Raw genomic sequence first — 23,589 nt, forward strand, 5'->3', positions numbered from 1 at the left:
CGTCAACGGCAAAGAGTCGCCGTTTTTTCTCCTTAAGGCGCCGACCAGCGGCCACACAGGAGGGGCTCTCCACTGTAGGGGACTGCGGCAAACGAGAGACAGAAGAGGGCAGTGCCGGTAACTCGCACAAAGTTAAGCGAATTTTCTTCAGCTGGACCACCAAGCAGACCGATCTCAGCCCCAAGGCCCTCAAACAAAAGCAGCCACGGGGGCGGAAACTAGCCAGTCTCAGCCGGCAGCGGCGCAAGGAGAAGCAACTTGAAGGGCAACAACAAGACCAGAACACGCAGCAACTGCAACGTGAAAAGCAGCGCCTTTTGAGGAGAATCCTTGGGAGCAGCAAGGCCAAGAATACGCGGCAACAAGGGCAGCAGGAGCAGCAGAAGCAAGTGGAAGCGCAGCCGAAGCGTCGTCTGTTCAGTCGCAAGCGCCATACAGACAAAGGCACCATCACAGGCGAGTTGCATCAGGCAAGCGAGGTACAGCGGCAGCCAGAAGAGCTGCAGGCGTACAAGCACAACGCAAAACTGGGCTTCTTCAGTTGGACAAGCCGGAGGAATAGGACTTTAAAAACGATGCAGCAGCAAAAGCGATGGCAGTGGCAGAAGCAGCTCCTGCCGTGGAGGCGAACCATTGGAAGTCAGCAACAGAGCGAAGCTCCAGAGAGTGAGCGACCGCTCCAACAACAAGTCGAGGCAGCGCGGACCGGCACCCAGAGAAGCAAGCCCCTCCATACCCTCCACATAATTCAGCGAAGCCGCAATACGAATCCGCTAGGGCAGCAAGAGACACTGCCCTGCATCCAAACGCACGAGGTCTTGCAGCAGTGTGAGCTGCAACGCGAGGAGCAAAAGCACGATCTGCAAGAGTACAAGCAACAAGAGCATAATCAGCAAGAGCAGCAAGAAAAACAAGTACCAGCCAGAGCGCACCAGTGCACGCCTCACTCAGACGCCACCAATGATAGCGTCTCAGCTATGGCTCCTGCACAGCAAACGCAACAGCAGCAAGAGACAGGAGCACTCAAGGTCGACGCAAGACACAACACCTTGACTTCCGGGAAAAAGTCCTCCCCCCGCGCCATCGATTCGCATCGCAGGCGACACCACAAAAAGAGCCATCGGCCAGTCCCCAAAGAGACACAGCCGCCCTACGGGGACAAGGCGCTGCAGCAGCAGCTTCAAGAGAGCCTCGAGGAAGACAAGAAGCGCGAAGCGTTGCATGCGCCGCAGCATGGGGATGATGAGGGGCGATACGAGCACGGAAAGAAGGAGCAGCATCCGGAATCTCGGCGGAGCAGCAAACGCAAAAAGAAGGAAGAAAAGGCCCTGAAAAGCCTTAAAAGGCTCAATGCTCAAAGGGCGAAGAAGCAAAGGTGGCCTAGGCACCTTGCAGACCACGAACTAGACCAGGCTATGCAGGCTCAAGAAGAGTCGGAGGAGCTACAGGAGAATCAATGCGAAGCAAGCCAGGTTGGCCAATACATGAAGAATCACAAGCCTGCACTTGCACTGCAAGGGCAGGCAGATAAGGAGCCGTGCCTCCAGAAGCAGCAAAAGCTTCGGCAGCAGCAGCAAGAAGAAGAAGAGCGACAGTTTCAGCAGCCGATCGAAGACCAGCCACAGCATCAAGACGCTCCTGGAACGGTTCCTGTTCAGTCCGCAGAGCACGATAACGAGCTGCAAGTCCTACACATGTCTCAGCTGCTGTTGCCAGTAACACTGGAGAGGGAGCAGCAGCTCCTCCCGTGTGGCATGAGTAGCCATGCACACCCCTCCTGCTCAACGCCCTGCGGTGCGCTGGCAGCAAGAGCAGCAGCAGCAGAGGCAACCCGAGTGCCGCATGATGAGCCAGAGCCTCCTCATGCATCCGGAGCGGCGGGGGAACGCGACGAGGCTGAGGCTCGGCAAGCGAAGGCAGTAGAGGACCCTCGAAGGGCCCCCCTCTCAGAACATGGTGCCACACCCCACGAGAAGGGCGACCAGCGCGCGCAACAGCAAGCGCTTCACAGGGTCGAGAGGGTTGGCTCTGCATCAGCGGTCTCAACTCCCCAAGAGGATGATATTGGAGAGGCGACACCCACGGAGCATCATCGCGGCCTACTTCATCACTTGCGGCGCCCCCACAAACGCTATTCCTCCCCCTTCGCTTCCCTGCCGGCTCAACAGCGTGCAGCAGAACTGCCGACATCCGAAGAGCAGCAGCAACTCCCTCCTAGGATGTCTTACAGCCTGCCCAACCCCACACAGTCCGAGCGCCGAGCTCGCGGGCGCAAGGCCCCTAGAGGAGAATTCGAGTTGCCAATTCGCACGGTTCGCAGCCACGGCAATGCCCTCTACAAGGACCAGGAGAAGGAAAAGAAGCAGCACTTGCAGCAGCATCCAAGGCAGCTAGAAGCGCAGCTCGAGGAGCAGTCGATCAGTCTGACCCCGCAGGCCCGTTGCGATATCAGTAGGGTGTTGCAAAGTTTTGTTGCCATCGGTGCGAGCTTCATGGTGGCTTTACGGGCGCTGCTGCAGGCTGCAACAACGAGCCGCAACAACTACCCAAGCGGCACCCACACGTGAGAAGCGACAACAGCACTCGATGGAGACACTTGGAAACTTACCAACAAGCAGACCAGGATCTAAGCTAGCCCGCTGCGTCTAGCCTCCCCGGCAGACGGAACGCCAAACATGACCTTGCTTGGCAGAACGCCCTTTCGTCCTGAGGGCCAAGGACGGATTCAGCGTGAGGGGATCTTTCTAACAAGTCGGTATTTAAGGCTGCCCCCTATCGACGCACTGTCTCCTGGCAGCCGCGAAGTGTTGAGCCTCCTGAGCACCAGTCTTGCGGGCAGTCGCTCGCGCAAGGCCGAGTGCTGTTACGTTAAAGGGTCGGCAGCAAAAGAGAGAGCTGCATGTAGGGGCGACACTCCTAGAACACACGGGACCTTTGATCTGTGCAGCACCACAAACCAACTCGTGCGACTCCCCCTCTATGGTTTTTCGCGGGGAGACGCTTGCCTCCAAACGTAATCTAGATCACCACAACGTTACTGAGGGTTTCCTCAAAGAGCTTCCTTTTCTTCCCTCTTCGGCCCGCCCTTCAGAGTTCAGCATGAGAGGAGACGGACAGCCAGGGTGCACGTCGTTGTAGCTCCAAGCGCACCGAGTATTCACAGCTAATTACACACAGCGTGTAGCACAAAGGCGCACGACCTTGCGGCGTGTTGTTTCGAATTGACGCTCCTCTGCGATACCCAAGGTCTATGCATGGACAGACCGACAGACTCGTCAAATCTCTGCACATTCATGGTGAAATATAATTGCTGGAAAGCGCCCGAGCCTACCAACTGAGGGAGCTCGAAATAGCTTCCTCAGTTGCATGTAGCAGGTATCTAATTGGACACCACTCGGCAGAGCCAACCGCAAATAGTACGTGCCTTTGGCGTCACAGAAGTTCGCGGTGCAGTGCAGTGCAGCCTATTTTGCACGGGATAACCCTGAGCCTTCTAGGCGCTATGGTGTCGGAGGTCAAGGGGCGCAGCACAAGGCATGTGCGCAGTTGGAATCCCCTTCCTCGTCGCCTTTCTGTGTACCCAGTCCCCTCTCTTCTCACAGACAATGGCCCTTAGTTCCCCCTAGCAAAACGCCCTTAAGCCAAAGCTGTGCCTGACGGCCCTCAGTTTGCAGCTAAAATAGTCGCCAAGAAGTGCAGCTGAGGAAGCGGCTCGCTATACGCCGTGCACTCAGCTAAAAGGACTCCTCCCCCGAAAAACACTCAGGATCCCCGACCGCAAAGGCACTAGAGGCCTTTTCAGGGGAGCCTGCTGTCCTTCTCGCAGCTCCCGCGGTTGCAGTGCGCGAGGAGGTATTTTTATGAGTGTTGGGGGAAGCAGCGCAGGGAGCAGCAACACACGCAGACAGTCACAGCAGGAGAGGAGAAAAGCGGCAGAGAGGAACGGTGGGTGGCTGGCAGCTGCAAGAGGCAGGGGAGATTATCAAACGTGTGAACGTAGGTATAAACACAGCAGCAGCCGTAGCAGCCGTAGTAGCAGGAGCAGCGACGACCGAATCGCGGTCGGGCATGAGGAGCTGGGTTTGCCGAGGGCTAGAGGGAGTCCAATCTTCTTAGCAGATCAAAAAGGATAGCAATAATACCACATTGCCGGCCGAAATACGGAGAGCATTTAATCGGGGATCTGCCTGAGACTGCTGGAGTCTGGAGGGTGGAGTCGGTGGCGGGTTCCTGGCAGTTGTTGCTGTGACTGTGTGGTCCTAAAGGAGGCGCCATGGATGGTATTTCTCTGTATTTTTGGTGAATTATTCGCTCGAGGGCACTTGGTTGTGGCTGAAAAGGCCCGGAGGGAGGGGGCGGTTGCTGGGTGTCGTGCACTCTCCTGTCAGGAGCAGAGCTGCTGCTAGAACCGCGAAGCTCAGCAACGAACAGCAAAGGCAGCGGCAGCGTCTGGCGCTGCATCGTGAGCAGCATGACTTTTTTTTTTGAGGCAATGTGGGTGTCCCCTGCGGCTCTGCGTACACTGCAGTCTTGATGCTGCTGGACGTGGCAGCCGCGGAAGGCTGCGTAACTCGCGCCTACCCATGCCCGCTGGAAGACACAGTCATCACTCCATTTATCCTGGGGGGCGAGGAGGGATCCTTCCCTGGAGAATGCAGCTGCTTTTGCAGCGGCACCCCGTGCGGCAGCAGCAGCTGCTGCTGCAGCAGCAACAACAGCGGCCACCTCTCTCGGGAGCCGGAGGACGGCTCGCTTCCCCTGCAGTCTGCGCCGCGCTGTACGTCCACAACAGCACCACCGGCAGCAGCAGCTTCCCCCCCAGGCACCTCGACTTCCAATGGCAGCGCGTATCCTGCTTCCCACAGCAGGAGAGGCGCAGCTGCGCATGCAGCGGCAACAAGGGCATCGGCACGAACGGCTGGAGCTCGAAAGGGTTGCGGGGGAGTAGGAGAGCATCAGGATGTCATTCTGAGTGATTTGGCATGTTTGAGTCAGTCCTTGAGAGCTGTTGCCGCGCGTCGTGTTCATGCTGCAGCTGCTGCTGCAGCTGCTGCTGCAGCTACAGGAGGAGCAGCCGCTACAGCAACTTCGGCCTTGAGCCCTTCGGCTGTCGCGGCAGCACAAGCAGCCGCAGCAGAAGCCGCAGCGGAAGATGCAGCACTATTTGCTGCGCAAAGATGGTGCTTGTTGCAGCAGCAGGAGCACAGGGTTCCCTGTCTGCTGCGGCAGCAGCCGCTGCTCGCATGCGGACGTGAGGGAGTCGCGCATATTCAGCTGTATGGACACCTGAGGCGCGCTGCTGTTACGGTCGGGACGGTCGTGGCGAAGGCTGTGCGTACAGCGCATGCGCCTATTGCAGCCGTTCTAGCACCTGCTGCTAGCGGCTCAGCAGCTGCTGCTTCAGCAGCGGGAGAGAGCCGCAGCTCACGGCAGAGTGGGCAGCCTCTGCGTCTCTGGATTCTAGAGAGAGACGGAAGCGGGGAGCGCGCGCTTGTGGAATGCTTCGATGTTAGCAGCACAAGCAGCAGCAGCAGCGGCATACAAGTCGCAGCAGCGGAGCGACAGCTGGCTGTCGACGTTCCCGTTGCGGCTCGCCACATTTGGGTAACTGCAGCTTTGGCAAGTGTTGCATTTATCCTTCCTAACACGATGCCTTTCCCCATGCAACACTCCCAAAAGCAAGAGCAGCAGCAGCAACGTAATCCAGAGCAGCAGCAGCAACATAAGCCAGAGCAGCAGCAGCAGCATAAGCCAGAGCAGCAGCAGCAGCATAAGCCAGAGCGGCAGCAGCAGCAGCAAGAGCAGCAGCACAAGCAAGAGCCGCTTATGGTAGCAACAGGGAACTGTGCGCGTGTTATCCTCTTCTCTGTGTCTGTACGGGGAGGTGGCAGGGCAAGGCCAGTTATGTTTCGATGTTGTAGCGGCTGCGTCAGTAATATTCGCAGGAGCGATCGCTGCAGCACTGGCGTCTGCAGTATTCATCAGAGTGCTGATGCGTATGTTCGCTTCACCCACGCAGGAGGCAGCAGCAGTGACACTTATTCAGTGACGGTGTTGGGAATTCTCAATGAGCTGCCTCTGGCCGTTGCAGTAGCACCTGCAACGCAGCGACTTCTGCTGCTCCTTCTCCTGCCGCTAGACGAAGAAGAAGCACTCTCCCTAGAGCATCAGCAATGTCAACAGGAGCACTATGCAAAACAGCAACTGCAACAACAAGAGCAAGATCAACAACAACAAGATCAAGATCAACAGCAAGATCAACAACGAGATCAACAACGAGATCAACAACAACAAGATCAACAAGATCAACAACAGCAACAAGATCAACAGCAGCAACAAGATCAACAACAGCAGCACCTACACCAACCAGATCAACAACAACAGCAGCAATATCAACAGTACCAACAAGATCAACAGCAATCACAAGGGAAAGATGAGAGAGTGCTGCAAGGCGGGCTGCCTCTGCAGAAGCTTCTTCTCACTTCGCAGCAGCAGCAGCGTCTGCATCAACTGACTCTGCCTCGGTGTCTCGGGAGTGCGCCTCTCTATGAGCTGCAGCAAATCGCATCTTTTTCTTTGGAGCAGACACGAGAAGTAGCAGCAGATGCTCCGTCTAAGGCAGCTGCAGCGACAGCAGCAGCAGCACGGGCTGCTGCTGCTGCTGCGATTCCACCTGAAGCGATGCGTGAGGCTTGCGCAGCTCCACTCTGTCCCCCTGCGCTGCTGCTGCTCCCGTATGGCAGTCCTTATGCTGTGGAGACACGCTTGCGGGTGCTTCTGCTGCTGGAGCAATGCCACAAACTGTTGTTGCTGCCTCTTCCCACAAGCTGCAGCCCTTGCAGCAGCAGCAAAACTTGCAGCAGCACGTATAGCGTTATTGCTGACATCCTTGCCTTTTGCTGCTTGAAGAATTCGGCGGAAACGGCGGCAGCGTCAGCCTCTTTACCGCTATCCGATGCAGCTGCGCGCGATGGTCGTATAGACGGCAGTTCTCGTGTGCTTGTTTCCCTTCCTGCTGTGTCGCTGCAACAGCAAGGGCGGTGCCAAAGCTCCTGCGCAACAAAGTGCTGCTCCTTCCCAGTGCTGCAGCATGAGCTGCCACAGCATTTTGTGGGGTTACACCTGGACGGAGTGCTGCGGCTGTATGCAGGGGACTTGCTCCTGCAGCAGCTGGTGCTGCTGCATCCAGACAGAGGTTTGGCATGCGCAGCTGCTGCTCCAGTTGCCGTCAGCCCCTTAGCAGCAAACACCTTCCGAGTGACGCTGCTGCTGCAGCAGCAGCAGCAGCAGCAGCGTCCGCCCTCACCAGGTTGTCTGCCTCAACTTCCTCAGCAGTGTCGAACTCTGCAGCACCGGAGACAGCTGCAGTTGCGCCGCCTCAAGAGCTTCCGCTGCAGCGTGCGGTTGCAACAGAGCAGCTGGCTGCTACGCGCATGCATGCACACCCTTGCGGCGCTGCTGCAGCCGCAAGCAGCTGCACTTTTGCTGCCTGCTGTCTTCCGCTTCTGCCAGTCTCCACATGCCCTGGCCTCCTACCAGTCAGGCATCTTGAGTGCTTCTCTTGAATCCGCCAACCTCGCGACGTTCGAGTGGAAGGCCTTTTGCTCGCTCCTCTGCCTCGAAACATGCGTCACCCCCTGCAGTCAAGAGAGCAGCGAAGGCAGCAGCAGCTGCAACAGCGGAAACGAGCACTTTGAAGTCATGGAAGTGGGGGTGCAGCTGCTTGAACAGCCCTCTGATACGCTTCTTGGGGGCCAAGACGACTTACCCCTCCCTTCTCAGAAGCATCAGCAAACACAATTCGCAAAACACCAGACACCCCTCAACGTGCGAAAGATTCCACAGAAGCGGCGCCGAGTTGCTGAATTTTTTCCGCGCTCTCAGCAGGCGAATCGCTGCTGCAGCGATCGAGGTAGGCCACAAGCAGCAACAAGTGCAAGTGCATCAACACAAGCAGCAACAAGTGCAACAGCAGCCCTCCTCCGATCTCTTGAAGAGGATGGACTAGGATCACTGTCTGCAATCATTCGCGGCGCTCACGGCTGCCTAGAGCAGCTTGATCAGCAAGAAGAGCAGGCACAGCAACACGAGGCGTCGCAGACAGATTCTCCAGCAGCATCTTCCACGCCTCCTGCGTCACTGCCTGCAAAGGCCTCTGCAGCCAGCAGCAGCAGCTGCTGCTGCTGCACCGTCGGGGAGTGGCAGCAGCTTGGCTTCCGCACGCAGATGCCCTGTGTCTTTTTGGTGCTGCATTTGCTACTCGAGGACCTTCTCCTGCGTCAGGTGTCAGTACACCAGGAGGTGCAGCAACTTGCGCGGCTCTTGCACACCCTGGCTCGCCTTTTTAAACTCCCTCTCTTCGCTAGTTACTACCAGTGCTACTTCCCCGCCTTGCAGCAAGCGCAGCAGCAGCACAGCAGCAGCAACAGCAACCCCTTCAGCGTCTGCTGCTGCACAGGAAACTTGAGATGCGTGCACCTCCTTCGGCATTTCGCCGTTGCTGCTGCTCAAGCCGCAACGGGAGGCCCTCACTTACACGGCACCGATGCTGCAGCAATTGCAGCTGCTGCAGCATGCAGCTGCAGCAGCTGTGAGCCGCCGCTGCTCGTCTGGCTAAGGCACCTGCAGGAGGTGCCTTCCTGTGTTTCACTGTTGGAAAAGCTGGCGAGCAGTAGACATGGGCAGGGGCGTCATTGCACAGCAGCAGCAGCATCCTTGCAGCGCCTTATAAGGAGACGCAAGGCTGCTGCTGCTGCTGCTACTGCTGCTACTACTGCTGCTGCTACTACTACTGCTACTACTACTACTGCTGCTGCTGCTGCTGCTTCCCCCGAGCAGCAACCCCGAGCCACCGGCAGAATCAGCGGCGAATGCAGCAGCAACAGAACTCACAACACTCAAAATATCGAAGCGCTCGCAAGTGTACCTTGCAGCGAGGATACAATGGACTTACGGAGTTCGCCGCTGCCACATCAACCACACACAGTGCTGTATCCGTCCCTTATGCTGCCATTAACACGCTTTGCTGCTTGTGCTGTTGCTACAGCCTACGGCGCAAAAGTGCACCAGCTGTTTCCCGACGTAATAACTCCCCAGGGGCCCCCACGGTGCAGCCTCTCCACGAACGGGCAGCAACAAGAGCAGCAGCAGCAACAAGAGCAGCAGCAGCAACAAGAGGACGGCGCTTTGTGGGAGGTGTTGCAGCTCAGCAGCAGAGCAGGCTTGGATAACAGGCTACTGCAGCAGTTGATGCTGCCGCTGCGGCTATGGTTGAGTCAGGTGTTTCGTCGATTGGGTGTGACTGAGGATTTGTTGAGGCGGGGCCTTACTGAGCAGCAGCTGCTGCTGCTTCGCCGAACGGATGTTGCAGCAAACCGTCTGCTGCTGCGAGCCGTGCAGCGGCGTGCTGCCATTGCATGCTGCACAAGCAGAAGCAGAAGCACAAGCCTCGAGAACGAGGCCTTAGCGGCTGCTGCAGGGGAGATGCTGGTGCGTGCTGTTGTGGCATCGAGCTACAGATCTCGCGAGCAGGATTCTAGCGAAGGGCGCAGCGGAGGAGGCGGCAGCAGCAGTAAGCTGGGTACAGACAGCCTGCCTGCACAGCAGCAGCAGCAGCAAGAAGAAGAAGAGCAGCAGCAGCAGGAGCAGCAGCAGCAGGAGGGCAGCAGGCTGCTCAGCAGTGGCAGTACCTTGGCGAGTCTGGCGAAGCGTCTCTTGGACTGCACGCTGCAGTGCAGTGCGCGGGTGTTGCTGGAGTCTGCTGCCGCAGCAGCTGCTGCTGTTTCCGAGGATCTGTTGCGGCAGAGGCAGCAGCAAGCGCTTGAGCGTCGGCTGTCCCTTCCTCTGGGGTGGGGTGCCCTCAGACTGGGATCGGCGGATCCCGAGGTTTTTCTTCATTCTCGTTTAGCAGTGCCTCCCATGGATCTGCGCTGCCAGCTCGTGGCCGTTGCTCCCCTGCAGCAGCAGCAGCAGCAGCTGCAGCAGCCGAGACAGCAGCAGCAGCACCTGCTGCAGCAGCCTACGACTGACTTTTCGTGGGACGTTGTAGACGAAGAGACCTTGCCACTGCAGTTCTCTCCGGAAGCCTTTTGCGCTGCGGGAGCTGCCGGCGTTGGGGAGACAGGGGCCCCCTCTGCCCCTCTGGGGGGGGCCCCCGCAGGGGCCCCCCCCGCTGTGAGAGGCACAGGTCGCCGAGCCTGTGAGCGACGACGTGTTCTGCACATGCAGCTTCCGTTAGGATATCAGCGTGCCAAAGTGCGAGTGTCTGCGGAAGCACTCACGTGGCCGGCTTTTAGCAACGCATGTGCTGCTGCTTTGGCTGTTGTCAGCCTGCAGCGTCGGCGACGGGTTGAAGCGGCGGCAGCCGCTGCGGGAAGGATGCACGGTGAGGAGAAGCCTCTCTGCTGCAGTGTCTGTGCATGCTGCGCCGCGACGAGAGGCAAGGCGCCGCAACCCCCTTCGGGAGGAGACATCCCGCGTGCGAGGTTTCCTCCGGATCAGCAGCAGTTTGAGACGAGCCGCTTCTGGCAGTGGCTGCTGCGGCACAAGGACGCGCTAACGGGGGCAGAATTCGGAGGAGTCTGCTTCGGACTGTCTCTACAGGGGCACCTGCAGCAGCTGCGGAGTGCGGATTGGGTGCGGTTGCTGCAGACAGCGTCTGCGGATAATAGCGCGCTGCTCGTGGGTCTGCTGCTCGCAGCCTGCTGCAGCAACATTGGCACTTGCAGCACCAGTATCCGGCGGCTTTGTTTCCTCCATCTGCCTCCCTCCCCCGTCATGACATCCGCCTTTTTCAGCAGCAGCGGCAGTAGCAGCAGCAACAATACAAGCGGCAGCGGCTCCGTAGAAGCCGCAGCTCTTGTAGGCCTCGGTGTACTCCACTTCGGCTCGGGAGACGCAGCCTTGACGCGCACGCTGCTGCAGCACCTGCTGCACCCCCCGTGGCTCTTGATGCAGCAGCAGCAGCAGCAGCAGCAGCAGCAGCAGCAGAGACACGCCTATGCCTTCAGCGCTGCTTGGGCCTTAGGGGCTGTCTGGGCAGGATGTCGGGGACGGCTCGCGAATCGCTGCTGCGGCGACAGTCGGCGAAAGGGAGCCGCAGACAGCGCGGAAGACGTGCAGCCTTGGATTTCTGAGCTGCTGCTGATCGCAAATCTGACGACTTCAAGGCTGTGGGGGGGGCACGCAGGAGTGTCTTCCACTCACTGCAGCCTCCGGGGAAGGCAGCGCTCTGGAGCAGAGACTACTCCTCTCCAGCGTTCGCTGGCTCTTGTGAGTGCTGCCGCGGCAGCAGCAGCGACTGCAGCAGCGGGGGAGGGGGGAAGCGGCAGGGGCATGCCCCCCCTCGTGCTCGGAGACGAACATGCGCGCCTGTTGCTGTCTCCGTGGGGTGACGGGCAGCAAAAGCAGCAGCTGCAGATCGGCGGATACAGCAGCAGCAGCAGCAAAAGCAGCAGCAGCAACAACAACGCACACGCCGGGGGAGTGGATGCCTCCTTGCTTGGAGCACCTGCCGCTCTCGCAGTAGGCCTCGTTTTTCTTGGCACAGGAGACGAAGAGATCGCGAGGGCCTTGCAGCTCCCAACAACTGCGCAGCAGCTCAACGAATGCCTTCCGCATGTTGTGTCTCACAAGGTATAGAAAAAAAGCTCTTCACCCCTCCGTGTCTTCGCCTGCAGAGTCTGCAAACGTCTTCGAGCGATTGGGGCCTCACCTAACCTACACCTATACCTACACCTATACCTACACTTACACTTACACCTATACCTACACTTACACTTACACCTACACCTATACCTACACTTACACTTACACCTACACCTACACCTACACCTATACCTACACTTACACCTACACCTACACCTACCCCCTGGCCCTTCTCCTTCCCTTGCACGCAGCTGCCGTGCAAAAAAACAGAAATTCTAGAAAAAGAAGGCCACACTACTCTAGAGGTGGCGTGGCGTCGAGGACGCGATAGGCAACGTTCTTCGCTGTGCATTTTCAAGGTGAAAAATGCCGCTGTTCAACGCAGAGTCTCGAGGAGTATATCTCTGTGCTCCGTTTTTTGCGGCGTGCTGCAGGTGCTGGCTCGCTGCATGATTCGCCTCCGCAGTGCACGACCCTCGCATGCGTGGATCGCCACACAGCTTCCCCCCATTCTCCGCGTGCTTCCCAGCGATGCCCCTGCATCCCCTCGTGCTCCACCTAGCGAGGCCCCTAGAATGCCATATGCGGGCTTAGTGAATCGCCAGAGCGGCTTGCTTTGCCCACCCCGAACCGGCAGCCGCGACCCCTCCTGCAACCCCACCATGACAACCACCACCCCCACCATGACAACCACCACCCCCCCCATGACAACCACCACCCCCACCATGACCACTCCTCTTAGCGGAGCGAAGAACGGGGCAACTGGCAGCGGCAGTAGCGGCGGCAGCTTGAATCTCTATAAGGCGAATCTGGTGCGAGCGCATTGCATCGGGGCCTTATTGTGGAGTCTTGGCTTGCGGTACGCTGGCAGCGGCAACTCTGCTGTCGTGCTGATGCTGCTGCAGTACTATTCGGCGTTTGCCTCTGCGCGGATCGGCAGTGTGGAGCCTCGCCCCTTGCAAGACCCCCAGCAGCAGCAGCAGCAGCAGCAGCAGCTCGTATGGGTGCCCTCCCTGCCTATCTTCAGCTCCCAGCTGCAGCAGGAGGTCGGTCTGGATCCGGCAGCAGCTGCCACAGTGCTGCGCTGCTGCTGCTGCGCCCTTGCATGCGTCGCTGCAGGGACAGGACGTCAGGATGTTTTTTCGGTGCTCTTGCGGGAGAGACACCGCCTCAGTACGAGTGGCAGCAGCGACGGAAAAGGCTACGCCGACCAGCTGCTACTGCATCACTGCGTCGGCTTGTTGTTCATGGGGGGGTGCCAGTGGTCCCTGCAGCGCGACAGCAGCCTTGCTGTCGCGGCGCTGGTGCTGTCTCTGCAGCCCCTCCCCACAGGAAGCCCCACAGATGCATGCGGAAGCAAGTTGCTGCTGCAAGCCGAAAGGCATCTCTACGCCCTAGCTGCTGAGCCTCGTTTCTTGAGGGCAGCGGAAGTGAACTCCGGAAAGGCCGTCTCCCTCCCTGTAGAGCTGCTGCTGGTGCGACCTCAACGCGCAGCCTGTCGTGACAGCGGAACGGCATGCGCTGCAGCAGCAGACTGCAGCTGCATGCAAGCCTATGACGTCCATCGCGTGTGGCTGCCTGCAAGTCTCCCCGAGGCCTCTTCGATCTTAGGCATTCGTGTGTCGAGCAACAAATACTGGCCGCTGTCTATTAGCCGCTGCAGGGGAGGATGCAGCACGCGCAGAAGCACTGCCGGAAGCTGCTGCTGCTCAAGACGCTGCTGCTGTCAGATCGAGAGTCTCCTTGAAGGCGGGCTGCTGCTCGTGCAAAGGAGGGCTCTCGCTCTGCCTCAGGGGCCTGTGCCTTATCGGTGCATGCAGCAGCAAAAGGCGCAGCAGCCTTGGCCGCAACAACAGCAGCAGCAGCTAGCAGTGCAGCTGCAGCAGCGACTGGTGAGCGGCGAAGCGTTCGCACAGAGGCTGCTGCAGCTGCTGCACCTGGCCTCTGCTGCCGAAGGCTGCACGCTCGAGGGGCTCCAGCAGGAGCTTTCGCGTGTTTGGGGTGTACTGACACCTTCGAGAGGAGCAGCAGCAGCAGGAGAAGCAACAGCAGCAAGGGGTGCGGCTGCTGCACTGCCGTGGGAAAGGCAGCCTGCTGTGGAACCCTGGATCGAGACACTGCACCAGCTACTGCCGCATGCAGCAGCAGACTTTCCTGCGCCCTTTTCTGCTGGAGGCGGCGGTGGTGCGCTGCTTCTGGTGCTGCTGCTGCAGCTGCAGCTGCAGCAGCAGCACCAAGACAGAGCCTTAGAGTGCCTTCTGGGAGGTCATGGCAGTCCGGCTGCAGCCGCTGCTCTCGTCACACCTTCCGCTGCAGCCGGAAGAAGTCAGATGCAGCGGCAGCTGGACGCTGCGGTGCGGAGTCTCTGCAGCAAAGACGTCTCTGCAGCAGCTGCAGAGCTGCTGGCGCTGCTGCAGGAATGTGCAGCGGAGGATAAGCTCTACGCCTTGCCCCTGCTGCAGCACTTTTCCGCAGTCGCAGCCGAAGCGGAAGCAGCAGGAGGATCAGGAGCCTCGAACAGCATCCATCTGGAGCCTCAGCAGCTCAGAGAGCTAAGGCTGTTGCTGCAGCTGTCTCTGCCGCCGCACGCTGAGGCGCTGGATGGAGTCGTTAGCAGCAGCAGCAACAGCAGCAGCACCGGAGGAGGCCCCGCATGCAAAGAGCTTGTAACGCCTCTCGTAACACGGCCGCTGCTTCTCCGCTGCAGCAACGGTGTAGCGCAGGCACTGCGGTCGAAGGGTGCCTCGCACTGTGCCTTTTTGGCATACTATGCAGGTTGCCTGCATGCCACATCACGAGCAGCTGCTGCAGCTGCTGCAGCTGCCGGAGAACGCCGAGGACGCACGATCCCACGGGAGATGCAACCGCAGTCGCTGACGGTCCTTCTGCAGGCAGCCTCGCAGCGGCAAGAGCACTTGTTTGCAGCAGCAAGAGCAGCGCTGAAGGAATGCGTGGACAGAGAAGAGCCCCCCGCTCCACTAGGAGGCCGTGTGTGTTGCTGTCCAACCGGCAAGCCGGCTGCCGCTCAGACGCAGCTACGCGCACTGCTGCAAAGCTGCAGGAGCACCGCCAGTGCAGCCTACGTGTCCTTTCACGCGTTGCCTCTGCTACCGCAGTGGATTCGCGCGGTGGCTCTAGAGGTGCCTGTGCTGCTGCGGCGACTGCTGCAGGATCTACACGCCAAGACCGGGCCCCTGCAGCAACGGCCGCTGCTAAGTACAGCCGTCGCTGCTATGGCAGCGCGGATTGCGGTATCTGCAGCTCCCGCGGCGTCTGCAGAGGGCCAGCAGCTGCTCCAGAGCGCCGTGCGGCACTTTTCTCACGCCCTGCTGCTGCTGCTAGAGCAGCAGCAGCAAGCGTCACCTAGTGTTTTGTCTGCTGCTAGATGCTAGTGGGGCTGGCGGCGACGGGGACACAGCAACGACAGTGTCTCTTTCCGCAGAAGCTATTTTCTTGTCTACTTCCGGAGCAGCACCCACAGGCGCACGCCTCTATCGCGCGGGGGGTCAGGATCTAGGTGCCTTACGTATTTAGGCTAGGCGCCCTGCTAGTTGCTGCAGCATCGGCATCTAAAAAAGCTAGTGCGTCATGACCTCATAGAGTGCCATGTTTTCGAATGCTTTCGAGGAACGTTTTCCGTCAGTCCCCCTTGTGGCGGCCGCCGCTACTGCCGCGGGTTGGTTGCTGCGGGGGGTGACACTCAGGGGGTTCTGCAGCAGCAGCATCGGCGAAGTCGTGCTTTACGGCTAGCGCAGAATACGCCAGCGTCAGTAGAAACAGAACGACACATGCCCCAACCCCAGAAAGCCACATGTTGTCTGCTGCCGCTGCATCTGGCCGTCGTTCCTGCAGCCACTTGTAGCCCCCCCAGAGACACCCAAGCGGAACCACCAGCAGAAGCAAAGACCAAACCACAAACTCCTTCATAACACCCCTATTCCCCTCGTGGCATAAGACCTCCTTCAGGGTAGGGCGTCGTTGCCTGTGTTGTGGCTGCTCTGTCGGCTCCGACTGCTCAAGCGGCTTCTCCGCATGACTACCAGCTCGCCAGCGGACAGCCGTTCCCTTCGACGTCTGCATGGTTGGTTATTCAGAAGCTCCTGAAAGCACACTCTTGCGCGTCTGTAATGGTGTCGCTGCATGCGTTGCTGCTGCTAAGGCCTCTGATCTTGAGCGTCTTCCCACCCCAAAAAAAGGCGGTGGCGCTTCCACCAATGGCTGCTGTCCGTCTTGCTCCTGCAAGAAGAGGGCTGCCCTCTCACGCTGGCCCCTTCCCTTGCTGTATGCTGCTGCCGCTAGTGCTGTCTTGCTAGCGCAATGCGAATACTTGGGACTGGGCTGCGCTCGACGTCGAGTGTGTTTCCAAGGGGTCTGCTGCAACTCTGGCACCGGGCGGCCCTTGTGCGCCTAAAGTGTTGAAATTGAAACGTCGGTGCGGCTATTGCCTCCGGATCATCTGCCGTCGCCGTGCTTGCAACTGCTGCAGTGCGTGTGCATATATATACATGCACCGGAGGCCCTTTAGACTCGGTGTGCAGAGCGAAAACGCCCCTCTTGTGGGACTGCACTGCATCCAGTGGCCCCTTATATTGGTTGCGTCAGCATAGATAACTCCCTGCTGTAAGTCCGGCCACTCCTCCTTGAGGTGTACAGACACCTCGCGCGCGCTGGGGCTGGGTAGCAGCCCCGAATTGTACATGCAGGATGTCTGTAGAGTGGCGCTCTTGAAACCATCATTCAAGTTATTACCTCCTCCGACAGTACGACTCTGCGGCACCTCGTCTTGGGTGTCTTTCGCAGTGGTTGCTCTGCAGCGCTCCGCCTGCCTCGCCACCCTCCTCTCTTGCACTGGCCGAGCAACTCGCCTCGTCTTGCTGCAGCAACAAAAGTACAGACAGGGACCGCCCTCTGCCTTTGCACTCCTCTTTCGCCTGCTGGGTCTGTGTTACTGCCGTAGCTCTTGCCTCCTCCCTTCCCATCCCGCGGTAGCTACACCTCGCTTGCGTGCAACCGCAGCCCCCCTCCACGTCTGCGCGAAAGCGTCCTCTTCCCGCTGGGGATTCCTCTGCTTCTCCCATCTCAGCTGCGAGGCTTTCGTGTCGCGAGCTGTCCCGTGTTGCTCCTGCAGCGGCTTCACGCGCACGCGCTGCAGCACGTCCCCTCGCGATGGCACCGGGAGGGCCCCTCGGGGGCCCCCCCCATGGAGATCCCCGGGCCCTGAGCTTTGCAGCGTTAAGGGAGGGGCTCCTGCATGCGCAGGCGCGGCAGGCGCCCGCGATTTCCTTCGCCTTTGGCAAGGAATTGTTGGAAAAACATGCAAGATCTCTCAAAGATGAGAGTGCGCGTTGGCGGTCAATGCCACCAGCGCCACTCCCGCTGCTGCTGCTGCTGCCCTCGAACCCGCCTGCTGATGCATTGCGAACAGCTTTCGCAGCAGCGGCGGCAGGTCACGTCGCCGCCGCTTGCGGCAAGAATACGTGTCTGGTATTGCTGTGCGTGTGAAGTGCTGCGAGTGCGCATGCAGTCTGGTCAGTCTATGAGGCGGTGTACTTGGCGGCGTTGACGCTGCATAGGCCTTCGGCTATCAAGGTATGCGCCAGACGAGCCCTTGACGCGCTGGCGTGCCTCGAATACTGCGGCGAGTCGTGTGCCCTTCCCTGCAGCAACAGCTTCTTCACGCATTGGTGCGCTGATTTGGGGGCTTATGTTTGCGCATCCGCGCGATTTCCGCCGCCGCTGTCTGTGTGGGCTCGCTGCAGAGCTGCTATGACGCTCTCGCTGCGCGATGGGGAGGCACCGGCAGCAGGCGACTTCGGGGGTTGCTGCTGCTGCAGCAGGAGGCGGAAGGCAAGCCCCTTGAGGCCCTTCGGCTGCTCACCAATCACCTCCAGATACACCCCGGCGATGTTGCAGCGCGGCGACAAGTTGTTTCTGCATACAAATTGATGGTCTGCTGCTGCTGCTGCCGTCGGTGGTGTGCACCTGTTCTAGCTGCGCATGCTGCAAAATGTCGGTGTTTCCGGTAGGAGGATTTTCTCTAAAGGCACTTTTCGCGGCTCGATGTGTGTGTATGTGTGTATGTGTGTGTGTGTGTGTGTTTCTCCTGCAGGGCAACTATAAGAACTGCATCTCGTTCCTTATCGCGTAAGGTCCCACTCGCTTCCCTGAACGGCACAAGCGCCACGAGCAGCACCTGCAGATCTCACGCAGCATGCAGCATGCAGTGGGCTCTGCTGTGTCTCGATGTCTGTGTGGCCGTTCGGTGGTTGCGCGGGGTGTCTGTACAGGCATCTGAGAGAATACGCAGCAGACAAGGAGGCGTGGCATGAACTGGCGGAGATGTATCTCTATCTCGGCCTCCTCCATCAGGCGGCATTTGTGTGGGAGGAACTGCTGCTTAGAGAGTCGAACAACCTCTACTACCTCCTGACTTATGGAGAGGTACTGCTACTACTACTACGATGCGCGAGCTCTTTACAGATCTTGCTGCGGGTTTTCCTCTTTGCTAGCTTCTGCACGCCTCCGTTTGCGCGGTATTTGCAGTCCCCTACGGGAACCTCGAAGGGACGCTGTTAAGAGGCGCTGCTGTTGGTGATTGCTGCATGCCTCTCGAGGGCTTGTTCGGCTTATTTTTCGAGTCTATGTGCACAGCAGTGCTGTACACGTGAAATAGCGCTGTATACACGACCCCTTTGTCTGCATCTGGACAAATGTGTGTGCAGCTGCAGTGTGCAGTGCAGCAGCCTGCCTTAGGATGCTGCTACTTTTCACGCGTTCTTTTAATGGACGCTGGCAACCCGCGCGCCTTGTGGAATCTCTTGCTTGTAAGGCGTGTGCCTCTGCTTGAAGAAAGTCGTTTCTTTTTCTCGCCGCTTGCCAACGTGTCAATACGCCCTCTCCCTACATCCTCCTGCGGCGCGGACGCCGTGCAAAAAACTTCACACAACGATGAGGGGCAGTGTGTGTGTATGTGTGCTGCCTCACCGTCTTTTTTTTCTCTCTCTCTCTCTCTCCCCGCTACCTTTTCCGCTGTTAGTGGTGTGTTTTAATCGCCTTTTCTTGCCTTTTTGTTGAAATTTTTTGCGGCCCTGCGCGCGGTATCAAGTTTTGGGGGCGCAAGGGGGGTGGCACAACTCTGCTGTCTTGGTTACAGGCCTCACAGGACGTTGTACTGCAGCAGCAGCCGCAAAACACCTCCAAACAACAGCAACAGCAGCAGCATCAAAGGCAGCGGCAGCAACGGAGACGCGTGGAAGACGTCGAACTCGCACAGAATACCAAGGCCCTCGTAACGCTCGGCATTGAGGCCGCTGCGAGGCTGGACGGCGTGTACGCAGCACAGCTACGGCAGGTGAGCTGAGGAGGCTGCACCTAACTCGGCGGAGGTGGCAGCCGAAGCAGCGACACTACTGAAATATTCGGCAAAAAAAATTTCGTGCATGATCTTTTGTGTGCCTTTGTTACTCGCGCTTCAATTTATTGCTGTGGATGCGCATATAAGCCTAGCACTAGCCGCTACGAGTACAATAACTGCCGTCGCTGCCACCGCTCTCGTGCGGTCTGTGAACGCAACTGGTATGCGTGCTGCACGCGCTGTCCGTTTTTCTGCAGCACACGGGCAACTTATTCGCTGTAGCAGCAAAGCGGCGGATTGCAGCCATCTCTCAGTGTCTGAAAGATTTTCAAGGTGCGTAGACGGCGTCGAGAGCTGTGGGTGCAGCAGGGACAGCAGCAGCCTCAGCGCGCGGCTGCAAAGGCAAGCAGTGCCTGCTAGTGCTGCTGCCAAAATTAATCACGCATGCGCTCTTTGCAGCGCCTCAGTATTCCTGCACCTCTACTGCTGCTGCATCAGCTTTCTGCTGATATTGGCCCCCTGCAGCAGACATGCCTGCTGCGGCAGGCATATCTCGTAATGCTGCGCTGTCTAGAATAGTGTCTCCTTGGAGGCGCAAGGACGTAGAGCGTTAGTGTCCAAAGCTTGGGGTATGCTCGCGATGATAGCGGGCTGATGCCCCTGCTAGACTGGCAAACAGGGAGGTGTGTGTATTGAGCGGAGCTCCGAAGGCGCTGCCTTCCCCCCTTAGCGAGCCTAAACACGACAGAGGCGCGCTTAGATAGCTGACGAGATTGCTCCTTAGGGGATGGTGGGTGGTGGTCCCCTGCAACTGTGGCTAGCCCTGGCTAGCTCGTCTGCTGGACAGTGCTGCGTGCATGTGGTTCCTTCATTGAACCAGAGGCAGCATCCTTATGGCGAGGCAGCTGGGCATGGGAACTGCTGGCGCGTCTTACCTGTAACGAACGCCTGATGAAAACGGCTAAATACTGGGAATGCAGGGCTGTCTTCAAGAGGCTGCCACGCCCTTCCCGCGCCTCTTCAGGACTACCATTCAAATGGTAATCCTTTCTCTTGCTCGGGGTTCTTTTCGAACTCTCTCTCATTGCAAAACACGTGTTAATACTCCGATGTAACGTATACGAGCAGCAGAATCTCGTGTGGTGCTCTCTGCTACGTTTCCGCCCATACTTACTACCCTGGGGTCAAAGGCGGCAGCGGTTGTCTCGGAGGCGGCAGGCCTTCTTGTCCGAGCAGCTATGCTGGGAGTTCTTTCTTCCACGCGCTTGATTTTGGACGGAATCTTGAATTTTTTAAGTTTAAAGATTGTGCAGCGGGGACTCACGTAGACAGACACACTCGCAGCGCGCCGCTACAACGTTAGCCGCTGACTACCTCGCCGCCAGCAGAGGGTCAGTACATGTTCAGAAACCAGGGAAAAAATGCGAAGCGCGGCATCAGGCCGCCTAAGTGACTTTTACAGCGATATTTACTCATACACTTTTTCAGAAGAGTCATCGTACTGCCACCATAGCGGCTGCAACAATACGCACACTGCTCTGGCCACCGCCGACTCGCTGCCACGCAGAAGATTGGAGGGAATACAGGGGACGCTACTGCTGCAGCACCCCGATCTGGCATGAGAGCCGTCGTCATAAACCTCTGAGGCTGCACTTTTTGCGGAATGTCGGAAGCAGCAGCAGCAGGAGGAGGCCTCGCCGGGACGGCAGCGGGTGACTTCCCATGCGCAAAGAGTTCATTGGAAAGGCAATACGCGATGGACGGCGGCTCTCTAAGTAGCAAGACAGAAGCAACTGTGTCGGCCATGGCTGGTCTCAGCGAAGAGGCTCTAAGGGATACCTACACCCGAATTAGCCGGGCTGCAGTTGCACTACGCCAGGAGCTAGAGGAGCAACAGCAACTGCTGCTGCTGCATGCGCGACAGCGCAGGGTCCTCGATGCAGAACTAGCAGAGCTCAAGGGCAGAGTGGTGTTGCCTCCCGTGAGTCGTCCTTCCCCCAGCAGCTGCAGCGCAGCAGCTGCAGCAGCAACGGCAACGCCCGCTGCACCCCCCGCAGCAGCTGACTCTGCGACGGAGGAGCATGTGCCCAAGTTTCTGAGGGAAGACCCCTTTGTCGCTCTTCCAGCAATGCTGGGAGACCTCATTGGTCGCTATAAACAGCCGGCTAAGCAACTGGGAGCCACACTCCTTCACGGAATGCAGCAACTGCAGCAGGAACTGCACCACCTGCAGCAGCACCAAAAGCAGTCCGAGGCACAGAGGAGGGCCGCGCTTCGCGAGAAAGCCATCCTCAGGCAGCAAGAATGCCTAGAACACAGAGCAATAGAAAAACTCAAGAAGCAGCACATGCAAAAACAGCAGCAGCACCCACAGCCGGCAGCCAAAGCGTGTGCTCCAGCATCTGTGGCTGCTCCTCCTGCCTCTTTTCTTCCCACGAGCAGACAAGCCCCTCCGGCATGCAGAAACAAGACGCTTATTGCACGTCTGCAGCATCTATTTAGTGACCCTACCGCCCCCCCCCTCGTAGCAGCCCCCCCTCAACCAGCCGTCCATCGACGTTCTTTTGCAGCCTCGCACCAACTGCAGCAACAACAGCGACAGATGCAGCAGAAGCAATTGCAGCAGCAGCAGTTGCAGCAAAATGGTGGAAAAGAGCATCCGCTCGTTGAGGCTCCCGCCGCTCAGCTTTTCCGCATTTGGAGCGACGGAGATGCCACACCGGAACAAGACAGCACCAGGATCGCCGACGTGCCTGCCTTGCAAAAGGCTGTCTGTAGAAGAGGCAGCAATGCGAGGGCAGGTGCTGGTGAGGAGGAATGTCATGCTGGGGGCCTCTTGAGCTCGGAGCGATGCAATCTACGAAATCGAGTGCTGCCGTCACCTTCCAGCGAGAACCCTGCAACAAATATTGCATCGCCAGGGGCAGTACCTTTCGCATGTGCAGGCGGTGTCTCGACATTGGCTGCCGCCGAGGTGAATGTGAGTGGTGCCTCCTCCCCCCTCCCGCCTTCTCCCCACAGCGCCACTGAGGACTGCGTAATTGTGGCAGCGGAGATACTTGTCGGCTCGCGGAGCTTGCCTCTGAGGCTGGCTGCCACTGAGAGCTGCGAAGAAGCAGCCGCTGCATGGGTAGATCGGCACTGGGGAGCGTTGCAGAAACACTGGCGCGCTGGGTGCCCTGCCGCAACCTTCCTTGGTAGAAATAAGGCGATAGAATCCCTGGAGTCGTTCCTCAGGAACGTAGAGGAAACTTCAGAGGAGCTGCCCGTAAAAGTAACGCGGTCGTGGAGTCTGATTCTCGATCCACAGAGCGAAAAGCAACTCAACTAGGGCAGTCCTTGCTCGCGTGGCAGGATACCCCACACTGCGAGAAGCAACACTTTTCGGCGCTGCCCCTCCCTACTCGACGGTGCTGCCTGAATGTTGAAGCGACAGTAGGCAGTGATCGGGGAGTCACAGGAACTGAGGGAGGGTCCTTGTTTAGAGGCATCTCAGGGGGTAGCCTGAAGGGCTCATTGCGGGCTGAGTGCACGTAGCCTTATTTTTCGTGCACCTGCATCCCCACTCCACTGCTCTACTTCTTTGCTTCCTCTTGCCTCTTGCTGTCGCTTTCGTGTTGTTTTCCTTTCCGACCTTAGGCGCATGCAGTCATCCTACCCCAAACCCCTATATCGCAGGTTTCTGGACACTTGCCGCTTTCTTCCTCCTGCACCGGCCGAAGCCACATCTAGACATTTCTGCTGCACTAGTTTTATTGAAACAGAAATTGGTAAACGGCTGACTAATTGTTTTGTATGCTCGTATATCTAATTTCTTCCAATGTACTGGTAGCTCAGTACCACAGTACGCAACGGTGCGGGCTTGTGCGCTTGGTGCTACGCTCAACCAGCTGTTAACAGCCGGACTGCTCAGAAGGTGCAGCTGTGGCAGTTTAGCTGCCCCTCGTTCCTGTCGTCGAGAGCGCTGGGGGGGCGAGAGCAGGGAAGGCGGGAGTTTTTTGGGAATGCACTCAACAACTCTATTAAGTTTGTTTTGTGTCGGGATGTAAGTGGCCCTCTGAGCAGATCTTGTATGAAAGTGGCACAATAAATATTCGTGGTCCCCATCCCTTTTAAAGGAATTCGCTGCCTAAGAGGTCCTCGGGGCTCAACATTCTAGAGTCCAGCACTTCTACGGCTCCCTGTGAATCCTCTGCCTCCATGTGGATTATTTGCCTGCGCCACAAAGTCCACGAACACTTCGGGGTGTTTTGAAGCTTGCTAGTGAAACCAATAAAGATAATTCTGCGGCATCTCCAGATTCTAGGGAAATGGGTAGAATAAGAGCTTTGATTCTTGCGATGATGGCATATAGTCTTAGCCACCTGGCGGCAAATTCCTTTGTCTGCCCCCTTTTGCTGGGCATCATACAGCCTACCCATCCACCCAAACCAACCCTTTAGACTGGAAACACACACCGGACCGCGGCTTTTTCAAAGTTTCGTGCTTTTCTCGAACTATTGCGCACATGTTCCCGTAGACTAGCCAAATATTCATTGATTCCGCCCCTGCAGAAGGTGGGTGCAAATACCGAACCACCAGCACCTGGT

At 58.3% G+C, this 23,589-nt stretch overlaps 2 protein-coding genes across 2 annotated transcripts; both read left to right on the forward strand.

The window, feature by feature from the left end:
• The first annotated feature begins 7,202 nt into the window (after positions 1 to 7,202).
• On the forward strand, positions 7,203 to 10,667 carry LOC113147131 (histone-lysine N-methyltransferase 2D-like). The gene is made up of 4 exons (XM_026336574.1): positions 7,203 to 7,309; positions 9,114 to 9,195; positions 9,427 to 10,484; positions 10,577 to 10,667. The coding sequence occupies exons 1-4, from the start codon at positions 7,203 to 7,205 to the stop codon at positions 10,665 to 10,667; spliced, it is 1,338 nt and encodes a 445-aa protein (XP_026192359.1).
• A 3,926-nt stretch (positions 10,668 to 14,593) lies between these two features.
• LOC113147134 lies at positions 14,594 to 22,331 on the forward strand. Its single transcript, XM_026336583.1, has 3 exons — positions 14,594 to 14,862; positions 14,926 to 15,004; positions 20,784 to 22,331. The coding sequence occupies exons 1-3, from the start codon at positions 14,594 to 14,596 to the stop codon at positions 22,329 to 22,331; spliced, it is 1,896 nt and encodes a 631-aa protein (XP_026192368.1).
• The last annotated feature ends 1,258 nt before the right edge of the window (positions 22,332 to 23,589 follow it).

Source organism: Cyclospora cayetanensis, unplaced genomic scaffold (genome assembly GCF_002999335.1).
Source record: "Cyclospora cayetanensis isolate NF1_C8 unplaced genomic scaffold, CcayRef3 CcayRef3_contig_1, whole genome shotgun sequence".
NCBI classification, from domain to species: domain Eukaryota; phylum Apicomplexa; class Conoidasida; order Eucoccidiorida; family Eimeriidae; genus Cyclospora; species Cyclospora cayetanensis.

What these genes read in the sequence shown, in the direction of transcription:
- LOC113147131 (XM_026336574.1), top strand. Translation starts at nt 7,203, where the DNA reads ATGCGCAGCTGCTGCTCCAGTTGCCGTCAGCCCCTTAGCAGCAAACAC. An exon ending in AGGACGGCGCTTTGTGGGAG is followed by an intron (nt 9,196 to 9,426) that starts GTGTTGCAGCTC and finishes GCATGCTGCACA; the next exon opens with AGCAGAAGCAGAAGCACAAG. An exon ending in GGAGACATCCCGCGTGCGAG is followed by an intron (nt 10,485 to 10,576) that starts GTTTCCTCCGGA and finishes CAGAATTCGGAG; the next exon opens with GAGTCTGCTTCGGACTGTCT.
- LOC113147134 (XM_026336583.1), top strand. Translation starts at nt 14,594, where the DNA reads ATGCGTGGACAGAGAAGAGCCCCCCGCTCCACTAGGAGGCCGTGTGTG. An exon ending in GCAGCAACGGCCGCTGCTAA is followed by an intron (nt 14,863 to 14,925) that starts GTACAGCCGTCG and finishes CGGCGTCTGCAG; the next exon opens with AGGGCCAGCAGCTGCTCCAG. An exon ending in CTAGAGCAGCAGCAGCAAGC is followed by an intron (nt 15,005 to 20,783) that starts GTCACCTAGTGT and finishes CTAAGTAGCAAG; the next exon opens with ACAGAAGCAACTGTGTCGGC.